This window comes from Puntigrus tetrazona, chromosome 10 (genome assembly GCF_018831695.1).
Source record: "Puntigrus tetrazona isolate hp1 chromosome 10, ASM1883169v1, whole genome shotgun sequence".
Classification (NCBI taxonomy): Eukaryota; Metazoa; Chordata; class Actinopteri; order Cypriniformes; family Cyprinidae; genus Puntigrus; species Puntigrus tetrazona.
This window is the reverse complement of record NC_056708.1, coordinates 15,538,228-15,557,280: the sequence shown is the minus strand read 5'-3', so window position 1 is coordinate 15,557,280 and position 19,053 is coordinate 15,538,228. Positions and strand designations below refer to the sequence as shown.

The 19,053-nt window shown below is 36.6% G+C and overlaps 1 protein-coding gene across 1 annotated transcript in view; it reads right to left on the bottom strand.

Moving 5' to 3' along the window:
* Positions 1 to 13,920, bottom strand: part of LOC122352508 (CXADR-like membrane protein) — a 51,999-nt gene extending 38,079 nt beyond the window's left edge. The window contains exon 1 of the mRNA XM_043249934.1: positions 13,749 to 13,920. Coding sequence (XP_043105869.1) covers positions 13,749 to 13,779 — 31 coding nt within the window. The 5' untranslated portion in view covers positions 13,780 to 13,920. The remainder of the gene's footprint in view (positions 1 to 13,748) is intronic.
* Positions 13,921 to 19,053: the final 5,133 nt, after the last annotated feature.

The following is a 19,053-nucleotide window of genomic DNA, read 5'->3' as shown; positions in this document are numbered from 1 at the left end:
TTTTTAAATTAAACTTTAATTGAACAATTTCATAATGGAAAAAGAAAAGCAAAATTTGAGCATTGAAGCAAACACAGTGCTGACTTCAATAAACCCAACGGAGCTGAGTCGATATTTATTAAGTTATTTTCTTGATTCATTTTGAATCGATTGCATCATGCTGGTAATTGATAGATTCTGCGCAATCGTCGTGTTAAAATTAGTCAGAAGCTTTAGGGATGTACTTAAATCCTGTTACTATGGAAATGAGCTCAATAAGTGACCTTTCGCAATTAGAATTTATGTATTATTGATTATGTGTCTCAAAACCCAATTTATACAAAAGCATGCGGCTTTAGTATTCTAGCACACTTCCTTTCTGTAACAAAACACGAAAATAAAGCATTTAACTTTGGTTGAGCAAAAATGCTATCACAAAGGAGATGCTGCTGCTAAAATGGACAAAAATTTAAGGTCGGGCTGAGTATGTCTTTTTTCTGGTTCACTTCCTAAGAGCTTCTTTCTGTTTCTCTCTCTCTCTCTCTCTCCCATGTGTGAGACAGGAAATAATTAAATCAGCACAGCAGTTTTGCATTGATTTTGTGAGGACCCTTGCAGCATTAATTGACTTGAGCAAGCATATCTCTCTCTGAGCACATGAGAGGTAAAACAAACAAACAAACATAAAAAAGCCACATTAATTATGAAAGCTGCTGACTTCAGGTGAATTGATAAACAGGGCTCAAGCTTAACTCTAATTTAGATTTTACAACTAGTAGCCACATGTGTGTGTGTGTATATATATATATATATATATATATAATATACATATATATATATATATATATATATATATATATACATTATAAAATACACATTTTGTATAAATATATACAAGTGTGTATTTATATATACATAATATACATAATAAATATACACAGTACACACACACATATATTGTGTATATGTTTATTTTATGAGATTAAAAATAAATGCTATATATGCATATATAATGTATTTATTTGCAAAATAGATAACTACAGATAACTCTGTTTAACTCTGTCTCATTTGGTTTGTTGTAAAATGATAAAAATATAGGAAACATTATTAAAAAGTATAAAAATAAAACTCTTTATAGATAGACTGATAGATAGATAGACAAATATTATTAGATTATAACACTAATGACAATGAGCCTTGATATTAATCTCACACACATTACAGTAATTTAATAATAATAAAATAAAAATAATAAAAATATATTTTCAAATTAAAAAAGATTTATATTATAATAATATTGAAAATAATAACAACAACAATCAAATACAATATGTTAATGAGAATTTGTGACTAAATTATCATACAAATGCACAAAATGTGCATCTCGTAATGTAAAACAGCTAAAACAGGCTTAATTTTCAAATGAAATGTAACCTGGATTTATTCTCAGTCGCTCACACAGGAGTAAGAGTGGCTGTGCGTCCTGCGATTACAGTCTCACTCTGCTTCTCATAAAAGTGTCACGGACAGAGGATGTGATCATGCTGCAGTGATGGCATCTTTAGTCCAATTGACATTTAAATGGGGAACATGACATGCTGTAATATAACAGAGCGAGGAGGGGTTCGATGTGATGTCCTCTGAGACGAACCTCTCCAGCTGAGCCAGAGTGCTGCAGAGAGGCAGGAAGCCAGGTAGGCCGACGAGAAGGTGAAAGAAAGTGGAAGAGAAGAGAGACAAGCCTGCCAAACACCTGGCTCTACTTAGAAGAGAAGACAGCGGCAATTTGGCGGATAATGAAAGGAAATCGAATATTCTAAATCCAAAAAGGCAAGACTCGCTTTCTCTCTGCCTGTTCGGTCCTACAAAACTACTCTTACTAATTCTGCAGAATAAAATATACACACTGTGGGAATTTTTGTCATTCTGTTATTCAGCATTTGGTAGCTACAAAAAGCGTATCACGCAGTATTATATTATATCTCGCAGCAAAGCACTGCGCTCAGCATGACCTTCCATACCAAATATGATAAATAAATCAGAAGTATTATGCAACCTTTGGACTCTTTAATGCTAAAAGCAAACAAACTTGAATTAAAATGCAGAATAATTACAGCTATTACTGAAATTAATTAGATGCAACTTGCTGAATTAAACATGCAATATGATGATGTTATGTAGCAAACTGTTTTTTGGAAAGTATGTTGCGTAATACACACTTGGGGTTCAAAATGAAAACTCACCAAGCGGCGCATATTACAAATATTACATTTGTTTATTATATAATATGTATAACTTGAGTGACATCACAAATTGTGTGAATCTAAAAAGTAAGAACGTTCGTATCGATTCAGTGTATGTCTTAAAGCGATAGTCAACCCCAAAAAATTAAAATTCTGTCATCGCCCTTTATGCCGTCAGAAATTATGCAATAAAAGGTTTTGAAAAATGTTGGAAACAAGACAATTTTGTTTTCCACCGACATCCACCGTATCGACAAAAAATACTATGGGGGTCAATGGGAACCAAAACTCTTTATTAAAATGAATAATATCTGCATTCGGAACCAAAAAGTTTGGAATGCGATGAAGATGAGTAAATGATATAATAATTACACATCAAAATAAAGATAAAATAAAAAAAACTATAATAATTAGACATATTGTTGAATGTGCTAACTTAAAATAATAGAAAGCTTGCAGGTTATACTGTCTAGTACGCAGTGAGCAGAAGTATTGCATTCAACACACAGCCTCTTTCTTCCTCTTCTTTTCTGAAGATCACACGCTGATGGCAGAATGCACTGTGCCTTCATGTCAGCTAACCTTGACATCTGTCTCTCACACACTCACAGCATGGGATGAGCAGTCACACACATACACAGTCGTTCCCTCCAGCTAGCTTTCCGCTCACGTACTCGACGATGCACATAGAATCTATACAGTCATTCCCCTTACGAAGAGCGCGGTGTCCCGAGTTTGCATAACGCAAGGTCATCTCGGATCTTTCTAATGCTGATCCATGACATCAAAGAATGCAGACTCATTATCAACAGACCCCTCATGTATCACTCATCTCGCATGAGTCAGACGAGATCGGACGACGCCGTCAAAGTTGGTCAAAATCCCCCGTGTCATGTAGATCCTCACACGTTAATGAGGAGAAGACACGAACTTCCCCTGAAGACACGTTTCAACTGTTATTTTATTTTTAGAGTTACTGTTTAGGTCTTTCTGCAGACGTAGAACTGACACACTAGATTAAAACGATCATCATTAAATAATCTGTGTAACAGAACAGAAGTGTTGAGATGAGCTAATGCAGTTCTTTCGCTTGCTCTAGTCTCACACAGCCATGCTTTTGACTACTTGCATAAAGTCTGGTCCCCTTGTACTACGGTCAAGAAGTCGGTAGCCTGTCATATATATAGTCTTTTATGCATACTAAGGCTGCATTTATTTGATTTAAAATATTGTAAAAAAACATTAAGGGCCAGTTTTACTAAACAGGAAGTGCAATGCAAGAAGTTTTGATAGGCCTGGTATTACATGACTCCTCCCAAAACGAAAAAAGTTGTCATTAAAGTTGTCCTCCACGACTTTCCAAAACGGTACAAGCTTTGTACTTGTTCGAAACACAACTGAAAGTATTTTAGAAGGAAACCAGGAGGCTTTTCACTGTCCCATTGACTGCCAAGTAAATAACACTGTCACGATCCAGAAAGTAGTCCATCTGTCATCAGTGGTTTAATCTGAATGTTATGAAGTGACAAGAACACTTTTTGTATGCAAAGAAAACAAAATAACAGCATTATTCAACGATTCTTGCAAACTTTGTACACTCCTCTGCAATATCGTCTTAGCTATGGCTTTTGAAAACCGCTAATTAAAAAATGGTTTTACTGACGAGATGCGCATAATATATTAATCGTTATTTATCGCCCAGCCCTAGATTAGACACACATAAAACCAAAGGTGAAGTATAAAAATATCCTCCAATGGCCTGTGCTGGCCATGTAAGTGCCAGATATGCTCTTCCATGCAAACCTAAAGTCGGCATGTTTGCTGAGATTTCCTTTGCCTACCAACAGCTACTTTAAAACCGCAAGCCACGGACTTAATTAGCTCATTAAGTGGAAGCAGTGGAAACTCTGCCCTGGTTTCAGCATTAGTCAAAGTCACAGAAGCAGTAAGAGGAGAGGTCAATGGAGAGAGAGAAAGAGACATACGCTGTTGACATGACTAATGTTTGTTTAATCAAGAGACATTCAGCCGATGGAAGACCCTTGTTATTCCATACCGCCCTGCTCGCTTCGATGGACTTCTTGTTATTGTGACTTCAGCTATGATGTTTTCCAGTGATTAAAGCAACAGTCATTAGTTGCTCACTCTCATGTCATTCTTTTTTTGCTTAAAAGGAGATCTTTGGCAGCGTCTTCATATACTGTAAGTTCCAGCTACTCTTTTTCATACAATTAAATTACCAAAGGGTATCATGCAAAAATGCACCATAAAATGCCATAAAACTAATACGTGTGTGCAGTATTTAAAATCACATGCAACACATCTGCGTGAGAAAACAAATAAACAAATAATAAATACTTTATAATATTTTTTTCCAGTATTCATGAATGTGAATAAAAATGTGAATGATAAAAACAGCTACAATTTCTTTTCTCTTCTAGTATCACTGAAATACTAGTAGGAATAGATTTTATGAAAACCTTTAATTAGTTTTATTTTTATATTCAAAGCTTTATCATTTCACATCGTCTAATTATGTTTATTAAAATTGGTATTTTTATGGAACAAAATCCTTTTAGTTAATAATTACTATAACAGGTATTTTTCTCTCACAAAGTTATCTTTAAATACGACACATTGACTGCATTTACTTACAATTACTTGAGTGGAGCACACTGAAAAGAGCAGCGTCAACATACTGCTAACATTCACGTCAGTTTCCCCAGAGAATTAACATCACACAGGTTTGGAATAACATGAAAATGAGTAAATGATGACTGATTTCTCTCCATCTCTCTTTATTTCCAAGTGAAATATTGCTTTAAACCACCTTAACCCTCAGGGCCGACAAAACTCGATGTATTTCCATTAGAAATTCAAAAAGGAGTCTATAAGCAATCAAATCAAACAGAAATGACATTATCAACATAACCTTTATCCAATGCCAGATTTCTCCCAGAATCTTGTTTTCCCTCTGCCGCTGGACGCAGTAAATGGCATGCCTCTTTTTAAATGCCAGATTTCGTCTCACGCAGAGGAAGACCGGGCATCTAAGCGAGACCTTCGCCTTTCGTCTGTTCCGGCAGGGACGCGCTGCAGTTAAGCTGTCACACCGCATGAACGCCAAGGTAAAGCTGCTCAGAATAGACGCAGCAGGAAACAGCAGCCCGACACGCGGCCGCGGCAGCACCTGTATTGACTCGTCCTCCTCCGTACCGCAAATAACACCAGACAGTCCTTTTAAAATACAGCTTTTCACAGCACACACACACACAAGGCCCTCTGTATTTAACGAACAATAGGAGGAAGGTGTCAGCTCCTGAGGGCTGGGGAGGCTGAACCCAATTTTACTGACGAGAGACTCGGTTTATTTCAGGCAGGCCCTTCAGCGGTCCACTTACATGCTAATACTGCAGTTTAGAAAAGGAAACTGTGTGAATTCAACCTGTCGGTATCAGAATACTATTGCTTATATGGCTTATATCGAGCGATAAAATGTAAGTCGATTATAATAAGCTTACTCAATATGGATTATTCAAACAGCCTATCACACATCAGAATTAAACACGACCAGGTCGGTCGGTCATTCCATACGTCAGTGATAAATTGACATGTTCTGCGCGTCTCTGTGTAAATGAGTAGGGCACATTGATTTGCGCGATGTGAAAAATGCAGAAGGATTCACGGAATACTCTGTATAATGAGGAACGTGACGGAATTTGCCAAATTTTAGATGGATACATCAAAGTAGGCCGGTAGACTTGAGTCAACACACGATATGGATTAGTGCCCGTTTATATATTACTTTTGCATGTTATGCATGCTGACTGAATTACGCAGATGTTATTTACTACGCACATATGGTTTTTCTGAAGCATCATATGTGCACATGAACTCTGAGAGTCACTTCATCAGCATTTCATACTATCATCATTTCAAATACAAACAGAAACCTAAAGGTTTTCACAGCAACCCGTCAAAATAAAAGCTTGGTTTAACTGAAGAAACAATGGCAGAAATATTACTTAATGTAATAATGATAGTACTACTACTGAAAACATTATTATTAAAACATTACTTTAAATGAATTTTTACCTGAAAAATTATTTAGGAAAATGTATTCAGCAGAAAATTGCGAATCCACAACAGAGTATTTCTGAAAAAAAAACAAAACGGAATTTGCATCTTACTTGACAAACATTTTTTTAAAAATGATGTTTTGTTGTAAATTAAAAGTTTTACTTTAATTTGATTACATTTTGGTTAAATTGTTACATGTTTACTACTGAATTTCATTAGATACCTATTTGATTATAAATGTTTATCCAATCACAAAACAGAATCCCCTTAAATTCGAGGTAGCTAAAAACTGTGAACAATTTATGTTTAATTTATACTCACGCCTAACAAACACATGCAAGCATTTCCTTAAATCATTACTGAATAATGTGATAAATACTGATATTTTATAATATGGATATTTTTGGCCTAATTTCCTAACATGCAATGCTTTAACGTGCACTCATTTTAATTTTGCACACTATTCAGGACGTGAAATGGGATGCAGAGATAGGTTTGATTTCATCTGCGCATACATTCTAATCCCATTCCATCTGTCTTTCCACTACAGTTTCGCTCTAGTCTCATGTTATATATCATTAAAGAGTGGCAAAAGCCCAAAAACAATATGTCAAATGAACTAGCATTTTCCCAGGGCTTTCTGCGCTGCATTATGTTCAAGGGACACCTAATTTTAAATACATCTTGAATTCTGCACCATAATCAGAAAGTTGCCAAACGCAGCCTGTGGGTGTTCCTTCTGGGGGTATTAGCCGTGAAGGAATGAGCAATGTGAGATGGCAAAAACTGCTGCTGCTATTGTTTTTGTAGGTGAACAAACGCATTGATGCAACAGGAGCAATTAGAGCAAAAAATTCACACATGCGGTGCAGTGGAACGGCTCAATTTCATTAAGAGTTTTGTCTAACGACTCGTAAAAAAACAGTGCTGGTGCCATATGTTCTGCAAGAAAACATAAAAATAGGCAGAGAATGAGAAAACCTCATTAGCTTCTTCCAGCATGTGTGCCAGCTACAATGTTATGCATCAGAAATGCATAACCAAAAGTTCGTCCACGGAGAAAAAACAAATTCACTCCCAGAAAAAAAAAACCTATTTACATAAATGCTTTTAAAAAAGAAAAAAAGCAAACTTTATATTTCTGCTTTTCTTGCTTGTCAGGTTTGGGGCAGTAGTGGCTAGAGAGCTGGACCTGTAACCTGTAGGTCATGGGTTTGAGTCCCAGGTCCAACAGGGATTGCTCTCACCACCTTCAATACCACGAGAGGGTGAGACCCAAACCCCCAGCTGCTCCCTGGGTGCCCATTGCTCTGGTGTGTGAGCACTTTAAATGGGTTAAAAGCAGAGCACAAATGACCCAAGTATGGGTCATCATACCTAACCACAAGTTACATTACTATGACTTGTGTACATTACTGCGATATATACATAAATGACTGATGATCTGATGTTGACAGATCAGAATTATATATATACACACACATACAAATTCAGTGTTAACAGCAGATGTCATTTATAGACACTAAATTGGAAGTAAGTAATGCACAAGACTAATGAATGCATTTAAACACATCCATCACTTTGTTTTTCTAGCTTCTCATATTAAAAGGTTTTGCGCATTTATCAAAACGCGTGTCAGTGGGCAGTTATTAAATGTTTAATGTGAATAGTTTGTAACCCTGTGTGATTTTAGTTTTCAGTTCTCATTCTTGGCACTAAAAGCTTAGAAAAAAATACACACACTAGTGCTTGTTTTTCTTCCCTGTTTTTAAAGAAACACGACTCTTACAGAAATATCCAAATGGAAAAATTAAATTCACCTTCAAGGTGGTCAAAAGTAAAAGAAAAAAAAATCTAATAATACAAATCAAATACAGATACCCTTAAAAGTGTATCAGAAGTGTTTTGTTAAAAAACACCCTGCGAATCATTGCCAGCACCTCAGGTAACATCATCCCATCGTGCCGCCTATAAATCCAGAGTTAACGCTGAAATGCAAACCGCCGCCAAATATTTTTGAAAGAAATACTTTGGTCTTTCCACAATGAAAGCGTGAGGTGAGAGCATGTGTTTGGATTACAGTAAATCCGAAACCGTTTCACGGTGTCTCAGGAAAACCAGGAGTAAAGGAGATCATTCCAGCTCTGGGCCTGAAAAGCTCCTCTGCAATCTGCTGGCGCTTTCTTCACCCGTGTCTCTGAGTGCTGGGAGATTTGTAGGTCAGAGCGGCCTGTGCCATGAGATACTTCAAAGCAATGATGACCAACATACACTAAAAGCACAGGGACAGGCAGAGGGGCGGGAAAACATCCTTTACAACATCATTCTGTGCTCTCATGACAACTATATATCTATCCAAAAAAAGGTGTTGTGCATTGATACTAATTAGTTAATTAGTAAACATTTTTGGTAATTTCATGTGTATTTCAATGTGTTACTTTTCATTTTCTACTTATTTGTAAAATCTACTATCTGTCTGTCTATCAAAACACACACACGTTGTGTTTCCATGTTTTATGGTGACTCACTATAGGCGTAATGGTTTTTATACTGTACATACTGTATGTGTTATTGTCCTACGCCAACCCTACACCTAAACCTACCTCTTACAGGAAACTACTGACATTTTTAGATTTTCAAAAAATGTAATAAAAGTTTTATGAGCTTGTTTCCTCATCGGGACCTTAAAAATGTCCCCACAAGGTCAAAATTTACTGTTATTCCTATACTTGTGGGACATTTGGTCGCCATTACGTGATAAATACAAGGTGCACACACACTCACTCTCACAGACATACATCATTTACAACTGTATTGTAAAGAAAATCATTCATTTGAAGTACAATTAAAAACAGTAATACTGTAAAAATATATATATATATTATTTTAATACTACATTTCACTATTATTTGAATATGTTACATTTAATGAATTCTTATGAATTTTGTGCATCATCAACATATTTGCCTGCGTTTTCCATTTTTTTTTTTTTATTCGTCTTTTCATATCAGAAGGATGTAAAAACGCAAATTTTAACCTGGTCTAATTTTTTTTTTTTTTTTAAACTGACAAATATTTCAGAGGCAGTGTATAAACATGATTGACTCAAACTGAGGTTGTATTTAATTTTCAACATGCAAAAATGTCAGTCGAAAAATTTAGACACAGTGTGCAATGCCTTTTCTCTCGGTGCTCAAGAAAGATTTCTTATGATCAATGTTGATAGTGTTTTTACTTTTTTTTTTTTTTTGATGACTTTTTACCTACTATCAGTCATTTTGTTCTTCAAGGGTAAGGTGTCATACGGTCAATAAGACAAGGAACACACTTTCATAACAACCGTCAACACGCACACTCACACACTCAGTCTGTCACACACTCACACATACAGCAACACTGCTGGACTGTTTTCAAGAAGCGTTGTGCACATGTATAGCTGTGTGATTGATACCAGCATGCGTACGAGCCTGTGCATGTTAAACTGTGTGTGTGTGTGTGTGTGTGCAGAGGAGGTAAAGTGGCTGGTGCTGTGTGTCTGGTGGGAGAAAGGATGTCACTGTGATTTCTCTGAACGGAATGACACAACTCTCAGTAAGGGCCGGCCCTGCTGTGATGTGCTCTACTAATTAAAGACAGCGCTGGGGCCTCGTGGGACACACACACACACACGCAGCTGACATGGTCCATGTGAAGCCAGGCTCATCAGAAGCTAAATTAGAGCTAGGTGCTGAAAAAACCCCACTACAGTTCCTGACTTAAGTTACTAAATTACAGAGAGCCATCCAAAAACACACACAAACAGGCTAGTCACTCCCAGCTTTTTGTTGGTGGTGGCGCTTTAATATGGTTCCTAATCCTGTGGGAAGTGTATCGAGTTTCTTTGTACAAATGGATTCATTAAGGAAGGCGCTATACAGTATTTATGGAATCTGAAAAAGTAATGCGGGGACATCCATTTAGCAAGCATAAATTAATAAATTATAAACAAACTATTCAATATTAATGTTATTTTGCCATGAAATATTAGGGAGAAAAACATTTACTATGACAGAGAAAAACATTTTATAACAACGCACAAATGATCCATTATCTCACTGCATTTGTTTTAAGTAAGGGCAGATGCTGGCGGTGAATGGGTCGTGGTCTCTTCAAGGGTGGGGTTAGAGACACTGAGGTCAAGTAAGGAGATACTCCATATTTCACAACGCTACACGCAGCTTTTGTTATTAAAGTCTGTTTGACAGCAACATTCACAGGGCAGAGAGATTCACAGGAGCGAGAGAGGAGAGAGATGAGAGAGAGCGAGAGAGAGAGAGAGAGAGAGAGAGAGAGAGAGAGAGAGAGAGAGAGAGAGAGAGAGAGAGAGAGAGAGAGAGAGAGAGAGAGAGGAGAGGCAGCACACAGCAGGATGTCACTTCCTGACCTCTGGTTCTAGATGCCCATGTCATCTTTATACTTGACAGATACTTTGCTGCCCCTGGAGATTTGTCTAAAAATAGACTGATCTAAGATCTGCTTCATAACGTACTGTTTATCTGAGATGCTGCAACAAATGTGGATTTAAGCAATGCAAAAGCTAATGTTCGATCGATAAAAAAAACTAATAACAGGCTGATGTTAATCTTTATACTATTTTGACAAAATAAATGAAAAGTAAAACACTAAACCAATCAATTACAAATTATATTGTGTTTTTATTATTAAAAACGGATATGGTGTGACAGAAAAAAACTCTAACATTGAACATAAACTTCTCTCATGCTATTTGTAACTCTAAGAACAAAGAAAAAATGTTCTCATGTTACTTGTGTATCTTTTTTTTTTTTTTTTTTTTTTTTACATTTTTGCTGTCACACCATAGGACACAGTTCAATTTTTCTTTCTCAACTACCCATACATTTTGCAACTGGCTAATTATTAAATTTAACAATGTTGTTATATTATTATTTTTATTCATTTTAGTCAACACTGCATCATTGCAAAAGTCATCTAAATACAAATACAGTGACAATCAGTATGTATATATATATATATATATATATATATATATATATATATATATATATATATGTATATATTTATTTATTTTTCTTCCCTTAAAACTACTACTAATATAAATCTACAAAAATAACTACTAATATAATATAATATAATACAATATAATCTCTTCAGCCCATCTATAATATAAACTGAAGAGTAACTAATTTTTGGTTTGTCATCACCTTGCATTTTGCCGTCTCTTCACAAGCTTATTTCCACTTGAGCAACAGGAGGAAAGAAACAATCAAACAAACAAGACAACTATTTAGGATTGCAGGAGTGATAATTGCTGCTACAGGGAATAAGATGTTCTGTACTATTAGACAATGGTCAATTATTTCAGTAGAAAGCCCAAACCAATGAAAATGTAATGCCATTAGATAGACAGGCAGACAGATAGCTTCTCTTGTGCCGTTTTGGCGTATCTGCAGGGTGTGGATGATGGTGTTGTGATATTTTGTGTTGTTTGCACGGCTTGTCTAGCACAGTTGTTTTAATGCAACTAATGAAAGCGCTCATCATGATAATTGCAGTGGCGTTTGCTCCTGTATGTGTGCGAGTCTGAGGACTCGGCGCCTCGCAGCTCTCTGTGCGCTTATTGTCTAGTCACAACACTTCAGTGAAAGTACGCACACACAGGTTGTGGTTTAAAGCGCTTGCGGTGCTATTTTTGCACGAGGTTTTTGCAGCACTAATGCAATTTCTCATCAAGACACAATAACCTGATCCACCTCTGAACTGTTTTTTTTGCCATCATTGAGTCCTTTTAGTTTCCAACCGCTCTCAATCGTTTCCCAATGGATAAAACTGTGTCTCACCTATATATTTTTTTCCTCACTGATCATCCAGAATCAGGCTAAAATATATCACCTTACCAGTAAAATGCCTTACACACAACTTCTAAGCTCGTGTATTGATTTTCCTGCAGCTGGATCACGAGACACGCATGAATGTCATGACAACAGCAAAGTTTAGGGCTGATGCGACATTTCATTCACACAGAAACAAAGCCCTGAAGCGGAAGCTTTCATAAAAAGCTTTACCGCTATTATTTTGCTGACACGCGACTAGGAATCACCATTTCCTTAAGGACATGCGATTCTAGTTATATCTGGGATGATGTCAGGTAAAATAGGCCAGGAGGTAAAATGTGCCAGATAAGGTTGGCGAGTCACAGTTTTTAAGATTCAACTATTCTGTTCTAACAGCTGCGCGATAGAATCAGACATTCAACAAATTATTTGATTGCCGAGGTGCACAGGACAAATCATTTCACAGAGGGCTGAAAGGAAAAAATGTAAGATACTCTGACAGGATAATAGCAACATTTCACATCACATCATTCATTTCTCTGTTCAAAATGATGCCTTTGAATCACTGGCCTATTTTACTGTAACTGAACATAGCGGTGCTGACAGGCACAGTAAAAGACTTTTGACATTTAAACAGCTTTTGGGCTTAAACAGTAATTTGTTGTTACGTATTTTAACATAAAATGATAGAAGGGATCCGACTTAACACGAAAAAAAGTGTGGAAAATGTGCAGAGACGTTATAATGCTTCCTGTGTCTCCTTTTTCTACCTGACGTCACTCTCAAACACTAAATATCTGCATGCCCACTGAAGAAATATGGAAAAAGCAAAACTTAAACTTCAAATTCAACCTTAAATGAGTTCTCGCTCAGCACTGTATCAATTAAAATATTTGCAGCGCGTTGAGTTTATGAAAAGGCTGAGAAGCATACGTCTAAGACCACTTGCAGATAAAAGCATAACTTAATTCACGGACAGGAAGGCATTAATAAATTAATGCATATGCGGATGCTGAATAATACAGCACACAAAGGAGATTGAAGTGTACCTGGTTATGGCACGTCACTTTAACATTTAATTTCATTTTAATTTAGCTAATAGTTAAACTAGTTATTCGAACTACTTAGTCACATGCAATACGTAAACAATTAAATGCACCTAGTAAAAAAACAGTAACAACTAAAAATAAACAGTTCTTATCTTAACCAAGAAGACCCCATAGAATTCAATGGCAAAAATATTGTTACCAGGATAGAAATAAATGCATTAGGCTACTGAACAACTAGGCTAACCAAAAGGACACAAATCACACAAGAATGCACATTAGGAAATGAAAAACAAAGATATTGTAAATGTAGCAGTCCATGAAAATAGGTATTAGTTCGTTTAAAGGAAATGTTAAAACGGCTTGCCATAATCTGATCGCTTATCGTTTGCCAATTGCGATCTAAAAGTCACATTAGTAGAAAGTACCGATATCGCCAGCCAAATCAACTACTACAGAGTCCACCGCTATACTAAATCTCCACAGCTGATCACATTTGACAGGAGCTGCAAAAAAAAATCACTCGCAAGCACCAGGAGGAAACTTACCTAAGAGCAGGGCACGAGCGCTGGCAGACATCACGTCTCCGGACTGAGAATCCTACAGAAACGTCTCCTTTGCTCCTCAAAACGAGCACATTGAGTCATTGAAATGGCTTCTCGGTTTTGTTCTGACCACGAACGGAGCGATATCGCCGGCTGAGACCATCAAAAGCATCTCCAAACGTCTGGAGCTCCTCACGAACGCCCGTTTCCTCCGAAGAGAAGTTCTCATTGACTTCAACTAGGATGCGTATCTACGATCACTGTCCTCTCCTCCGCCTCCTGCTCTCTGTAGGAAGGAACCGCATGGGCTGGTAAAGGTGTGTGAGGATGGGGAGACCTCTGCAGTTAAAGGAGAACACTTTCCTTTGCAGATTTCCTTACGGGACACGTGTAGATAGATGACCTCTGGATGCGAGTCTCTTTACTGCTCCTGCAGTAAAATGATTGCATTTTATAATAAGCAAACTTAACAATAACCAAAATTTAATTAAAAGCCAACGCTTTGTGCAACGCTGCATATGTAAATTAATACATAAACGACGACGTGAAGCTAAATTATAAGATTTTGAATTAATGAATGATAAGTGTAGGTAGTGTGATAGGCTATATATAGGACATAGATACGGTAGCCTAGCCTAATTAAACATAGTATACAATGTTACTAGTTGGTTTATAAAGAGAGAATGGATTTTATAGCTTAATTAATTTAAGTGGTCATATAATGACTAATGTGGCGATTAAAGAAATAGCTTCTCTCAGAAATGTAAACTCGAGTTCCAGACAGTATAAAAACACCATAAACGTAGTCTATATTTCTCTCTTTTTTTCCTAAATCTGAAGATATATGATATTTTTGTGCGAAGAACAAAATTTAGACGTAGCATATGCTATTTAGGCTAATACTCACCTTTATTATTTTTGGTTTTTGCAGCCAAAGCCGTTTTACGCATGTCACGTGACCATTAAACCGTTAAAAATGTTTGACTGAAATCTACAATATTCCACAGGAAAAAAAAAAAAAATGTTTTCATACATTTATCTGTTAGTAAAATGTGAAGGTGGTGGACAGTTATGTATTGTACAAGTGGCTAAATAAATAAATAATAATCATCAAATATGGATAGATTCACGTATTCATTATGTAACACCTGCAGCTCGAATTAAAGGGTGTAAATGCAGTTTAGTCACATTTAACATCAAATTTTCTATCTAAAATATAAACTTTTTACTGTATTTTTTATTATTATGTTTATTTACTTTAGAACATGGCTATAGGGTTCAAGTTGGTCAAGCTAATTAACTGCTTTGACAAGCGGAAAGCTGCTTTGTTTGGGTTTTCAGGAAGTTTTTCACCACATGACCACACCTTATGGAAACATCAATGTTCCAGTGTATAAAGAAGCATTAACGAATGGATTATTAAAGTAAAGTTATTCTATGTCTGCATTTACTAAGATTTCACAATGGAACACTTGCTATTCAACAGCTGTTATAGGACTGAAACAGCAAAACGCACAAGATCAGTGGGAAGTGTTTTATATATATATATAACTCATATGTGATCATCTGATAGCTAACCCTGACCTTACATGTCAATCAAAATGCAAATAACCTCCACTTTCAACGTCCTCAGTTTCTCTCCAATGCGGCTGGATTTTGGTTTGTGCACTGCTGAAGTTTGCTGACTACATCTGCAGTGATGGAACCAACAAATAGTTTTCATTATAATGCATTATGGGATTATTTTTAGTTGCATGGAAAACTTCAAAGAGCAACAGTGGCCTGTTTTTTTTCCCTCTGATTATTCATGAAGGTCTCCTGAAAAGGAGCAGCGAAGGAGGACAGGACTTATTGCCATGACCTGATTACAGTATGCTGCAGATGCCGATTTTACAGAATTTTCTTATTTTGGGCGAGGCAGATCTTAAAGCATCTGACAGCTCGAAAAACAAGCGCAAGAGTCTCCAAGCTGGTTTGGTTACTTGTGGTGGAGCCAACCACAAGAAGTACAATATGTTTCACTCCACTATCAATCGACTATTTTGAGTTCTGAAGATTGAGGACAAAGTTCTTTGCCATGATTATTAATTCATCACGGCCTCAGTTACAAGGCACTCAAGTTTAGCAACTAAATTTAGGTCAGACAGAAAGGAAATGACTAAAAACAAAATGTCCACGTGTCCCTACAAGAAATTCCAAAGCTTCTTTAGAACACACCGGGGTCATTGCATTATTCACGAAGGCCTTAAAACTTTAAAACAATCCATTAATCCATTCATTCATTCATTTCCAAGACTGGAAAAATGTCAGGGGCGAAACTGGTGATGGTGCGTTGAGCGGCCAATAATACTTCAGCCTCAGATTTAGATGGAAATGAGCTTTCCTTCTGAATTGTTAGCCAGCAGTCTTCTGACAGACACATTAAAGGGAGGACAGACAACAACTCTGTACCAAAACCTCCTCTGGTTTTAGCATTTCAGACTGAGAAGTTAAACCCCTCATCACCAGGGAGAGCGCCGTAAATCTGCAAGCTCTCTACTGCTGCGGAATACCCATAATTCAGAGGCAAGTGTTCATTCATCAAACCACTCAATTAATAACCTTCCCTGAGAGTATAGTAGGGATTAATCAAGATCCTTCTCCGGTACGACATTGCAGGAATTTGAAAGATATCCTAACTTGAAAGTGGGAATATGATTCTTTTTCAAGCGGATTTTTCCATGTACTCAATCTTTCTGGCATGCAGTGTTGCTAGAATCTGTGGTGATGAAAAACAGGAGGTCCGCACCACAGTGTCGAGTTCTCATGGTTCTGGTTCATCTTTGTATTTTCCCTTGATTCAGTCTGAAAGCACAATCAGGACCACGGCTATGAAGTGGCTGCCTGAATGATCAGAGCGAAACAAGGCTTTTATGGACCACTTCTGAAAAGAAATGATTCTTAAAAGTCTGCTTGGGGACAATGCAACCTTAATATCCCGGGAACACCAACTAAATGAAAGCAAAGTCAAAAAAATCCAAGGCCCTGCAATTCAATTCTCTTCCAAGATGAAGTCTATTTTCTCAAAGGCCATTTTCAAGGCCTCTGAGAAAGAACAAGAAAAATGAGTGTCTTCTTCCAAAACCTAGTGAGCTTCTTTTGCTGTCTACTTTCTAGAGAGCCCTAATAAAAAACAGAAACAGATAAATGTCAGTCAGTTTTCTATATGCAAGACAGAAACAATATCTGAGTGAACAGAATGCATTCCAAACATATGAGCACATTATTGTACACCTACACCGAGCTTTAATTAAGCGACTGCTTTAAGGGACGTCTGGATTTTTTTTCCCTGCAACTGATGAGCATTAAATCAGAAAAATGTAATGTTTGTGCCAAACCTGAGCTCATCAAACTGAGTGAAACAGACGCTCAACATGAGAGGAGTATTAGGAAAGTCAATCATTTTATTTAGAGAAAAGGAAAACCTAAACACAATAGACAGGAAACTAAGCATGAAAATAAGCCAAACACAAGATATAAACAATCCTTGACAATAGAGAGTATTAAAAACACTATCTAGGAACATGGCATAAGTTGCAGTTTGGAGAATGTCTTTGTATGAATATTTATAATTTGAAGACAGGACAAAAAATAGATGCAATTTAATAATACAAACAAAATCATAGTAATTTATAAGTATGGCGATGCTACATCACACTGTAAAAAATGTTGAGTTTTTGTAACAAAAATATTTATAATTTTAAAATTATAACGTAAATAACCGAGTTCTAGCTTCTGGCACAACTATGACCCAGAAGTCAGCCAAGAAGCTGGAACCGGTGTCACTCAGTTATTTACCTTATAATTTTAAAACCTGAAATATTTATGTTACAAAACCCCATCGATCTGCTTCAGAAGACATGTGATAACCCCCGAAGCGTATAGGTTAGTTTTAAGTCGCAGTACTTTATGGATATATCAATTTACGACCACTATCCACCACGCATTACCAAGCTTGGAGTTTTTAAAAAACTCAGATGTTTGTCTAAAAAGAAAGTCATGTACACCTCACGATGGCTTTGGGGAATAAAATTTTTAGTTTTTAAATTTTGGGTGAACTATTCCTTTCAGTATTGTTAATGAATTAAAGCTTATTTACAGTTAAGACCACCTTAAAGTCAACATGAATAGCCCACACTGATAAATCTGAGAAAAATGTCTTAGAAAATTCCACATAGATGAATGCAGAATTACTAAAATGAGCAAATTCTTAGCAAACCATCTCACCGAACAACGAAGAGACCTGATGGGATTATTTACAAATGGCAGACTAGGTTTTGCACCTAATTAACCCTGAGCGATTATCTTAGTAATTTTCTTCATCAGTAGGTGCACTCTATGTGTGCAAGCTTCAGCATTCATAGGCGTTTTTATGCGAGATGAGTAGCGGCCAAACCTCATTTAACAGCCCCACCCCCATTTCCAGCAATGCATTATGGGAACTACAGTTAGATGGGATCCCACATCATCAGACAAACCTTCATTAACTGACAGGCACATCAATCTCCCCTGCACGCATGTCATTGTTTTAAATTGGGCTATTTAAATTCATTAAATACTGCAACGGCATGAACTGCCAACATCATTAGACTTGCAGATGATGTTGCTGCAGTGGTCTGGTTTTAATGGCCATGGATTACACATCTCATAGCAGTGTGGGAATATTCGCTCACATTGTTTGCCCTAGCTGAGCGAGTGATGAGTTACTTAGAAGTCTATGAGAATAATGTTTAGGAGAAATTAGTTTCGCATTAATGCTCATTGGTCGGCTGCGGCTGTCGTGTCTTTCCAAACAAACCGGCCCTTAATTAGGTCCAAGCAAACAGTACAGTATGGTGGGCTACAGTAAGTATGAATCAGAAATGTGTGTTCTGAACAAATTAGACAAAGTTGGAATGTTTAACTTTGGCTAATGTAAAATGAAAAATGTTCACTTCAAAATCTTACTCAGCAGTTTAATTTTTGTCTTGCATAGAGTGCTTTTTGCTCCCAGACACATATACTGTTAAACTTAGTAAAAAGAAAAAGCTCACTGAAATACCACATATAAAAATGACAGATAACTCTGTAATATGCACTGCATTATGGGTAATTTCTATTAAATTTACAGTAATTTACAGAATTTGGGGTACTTTACTGTTTATAAAAGCAGTGTGCTACTGTAAATTACTGAAACCCAATTTTAATCAGCCTAAAACATCATACATTATTCACATACCCTTATCATACTGATGTTTTACGCCTCTTAAAATGTAATTTAATAATTTTT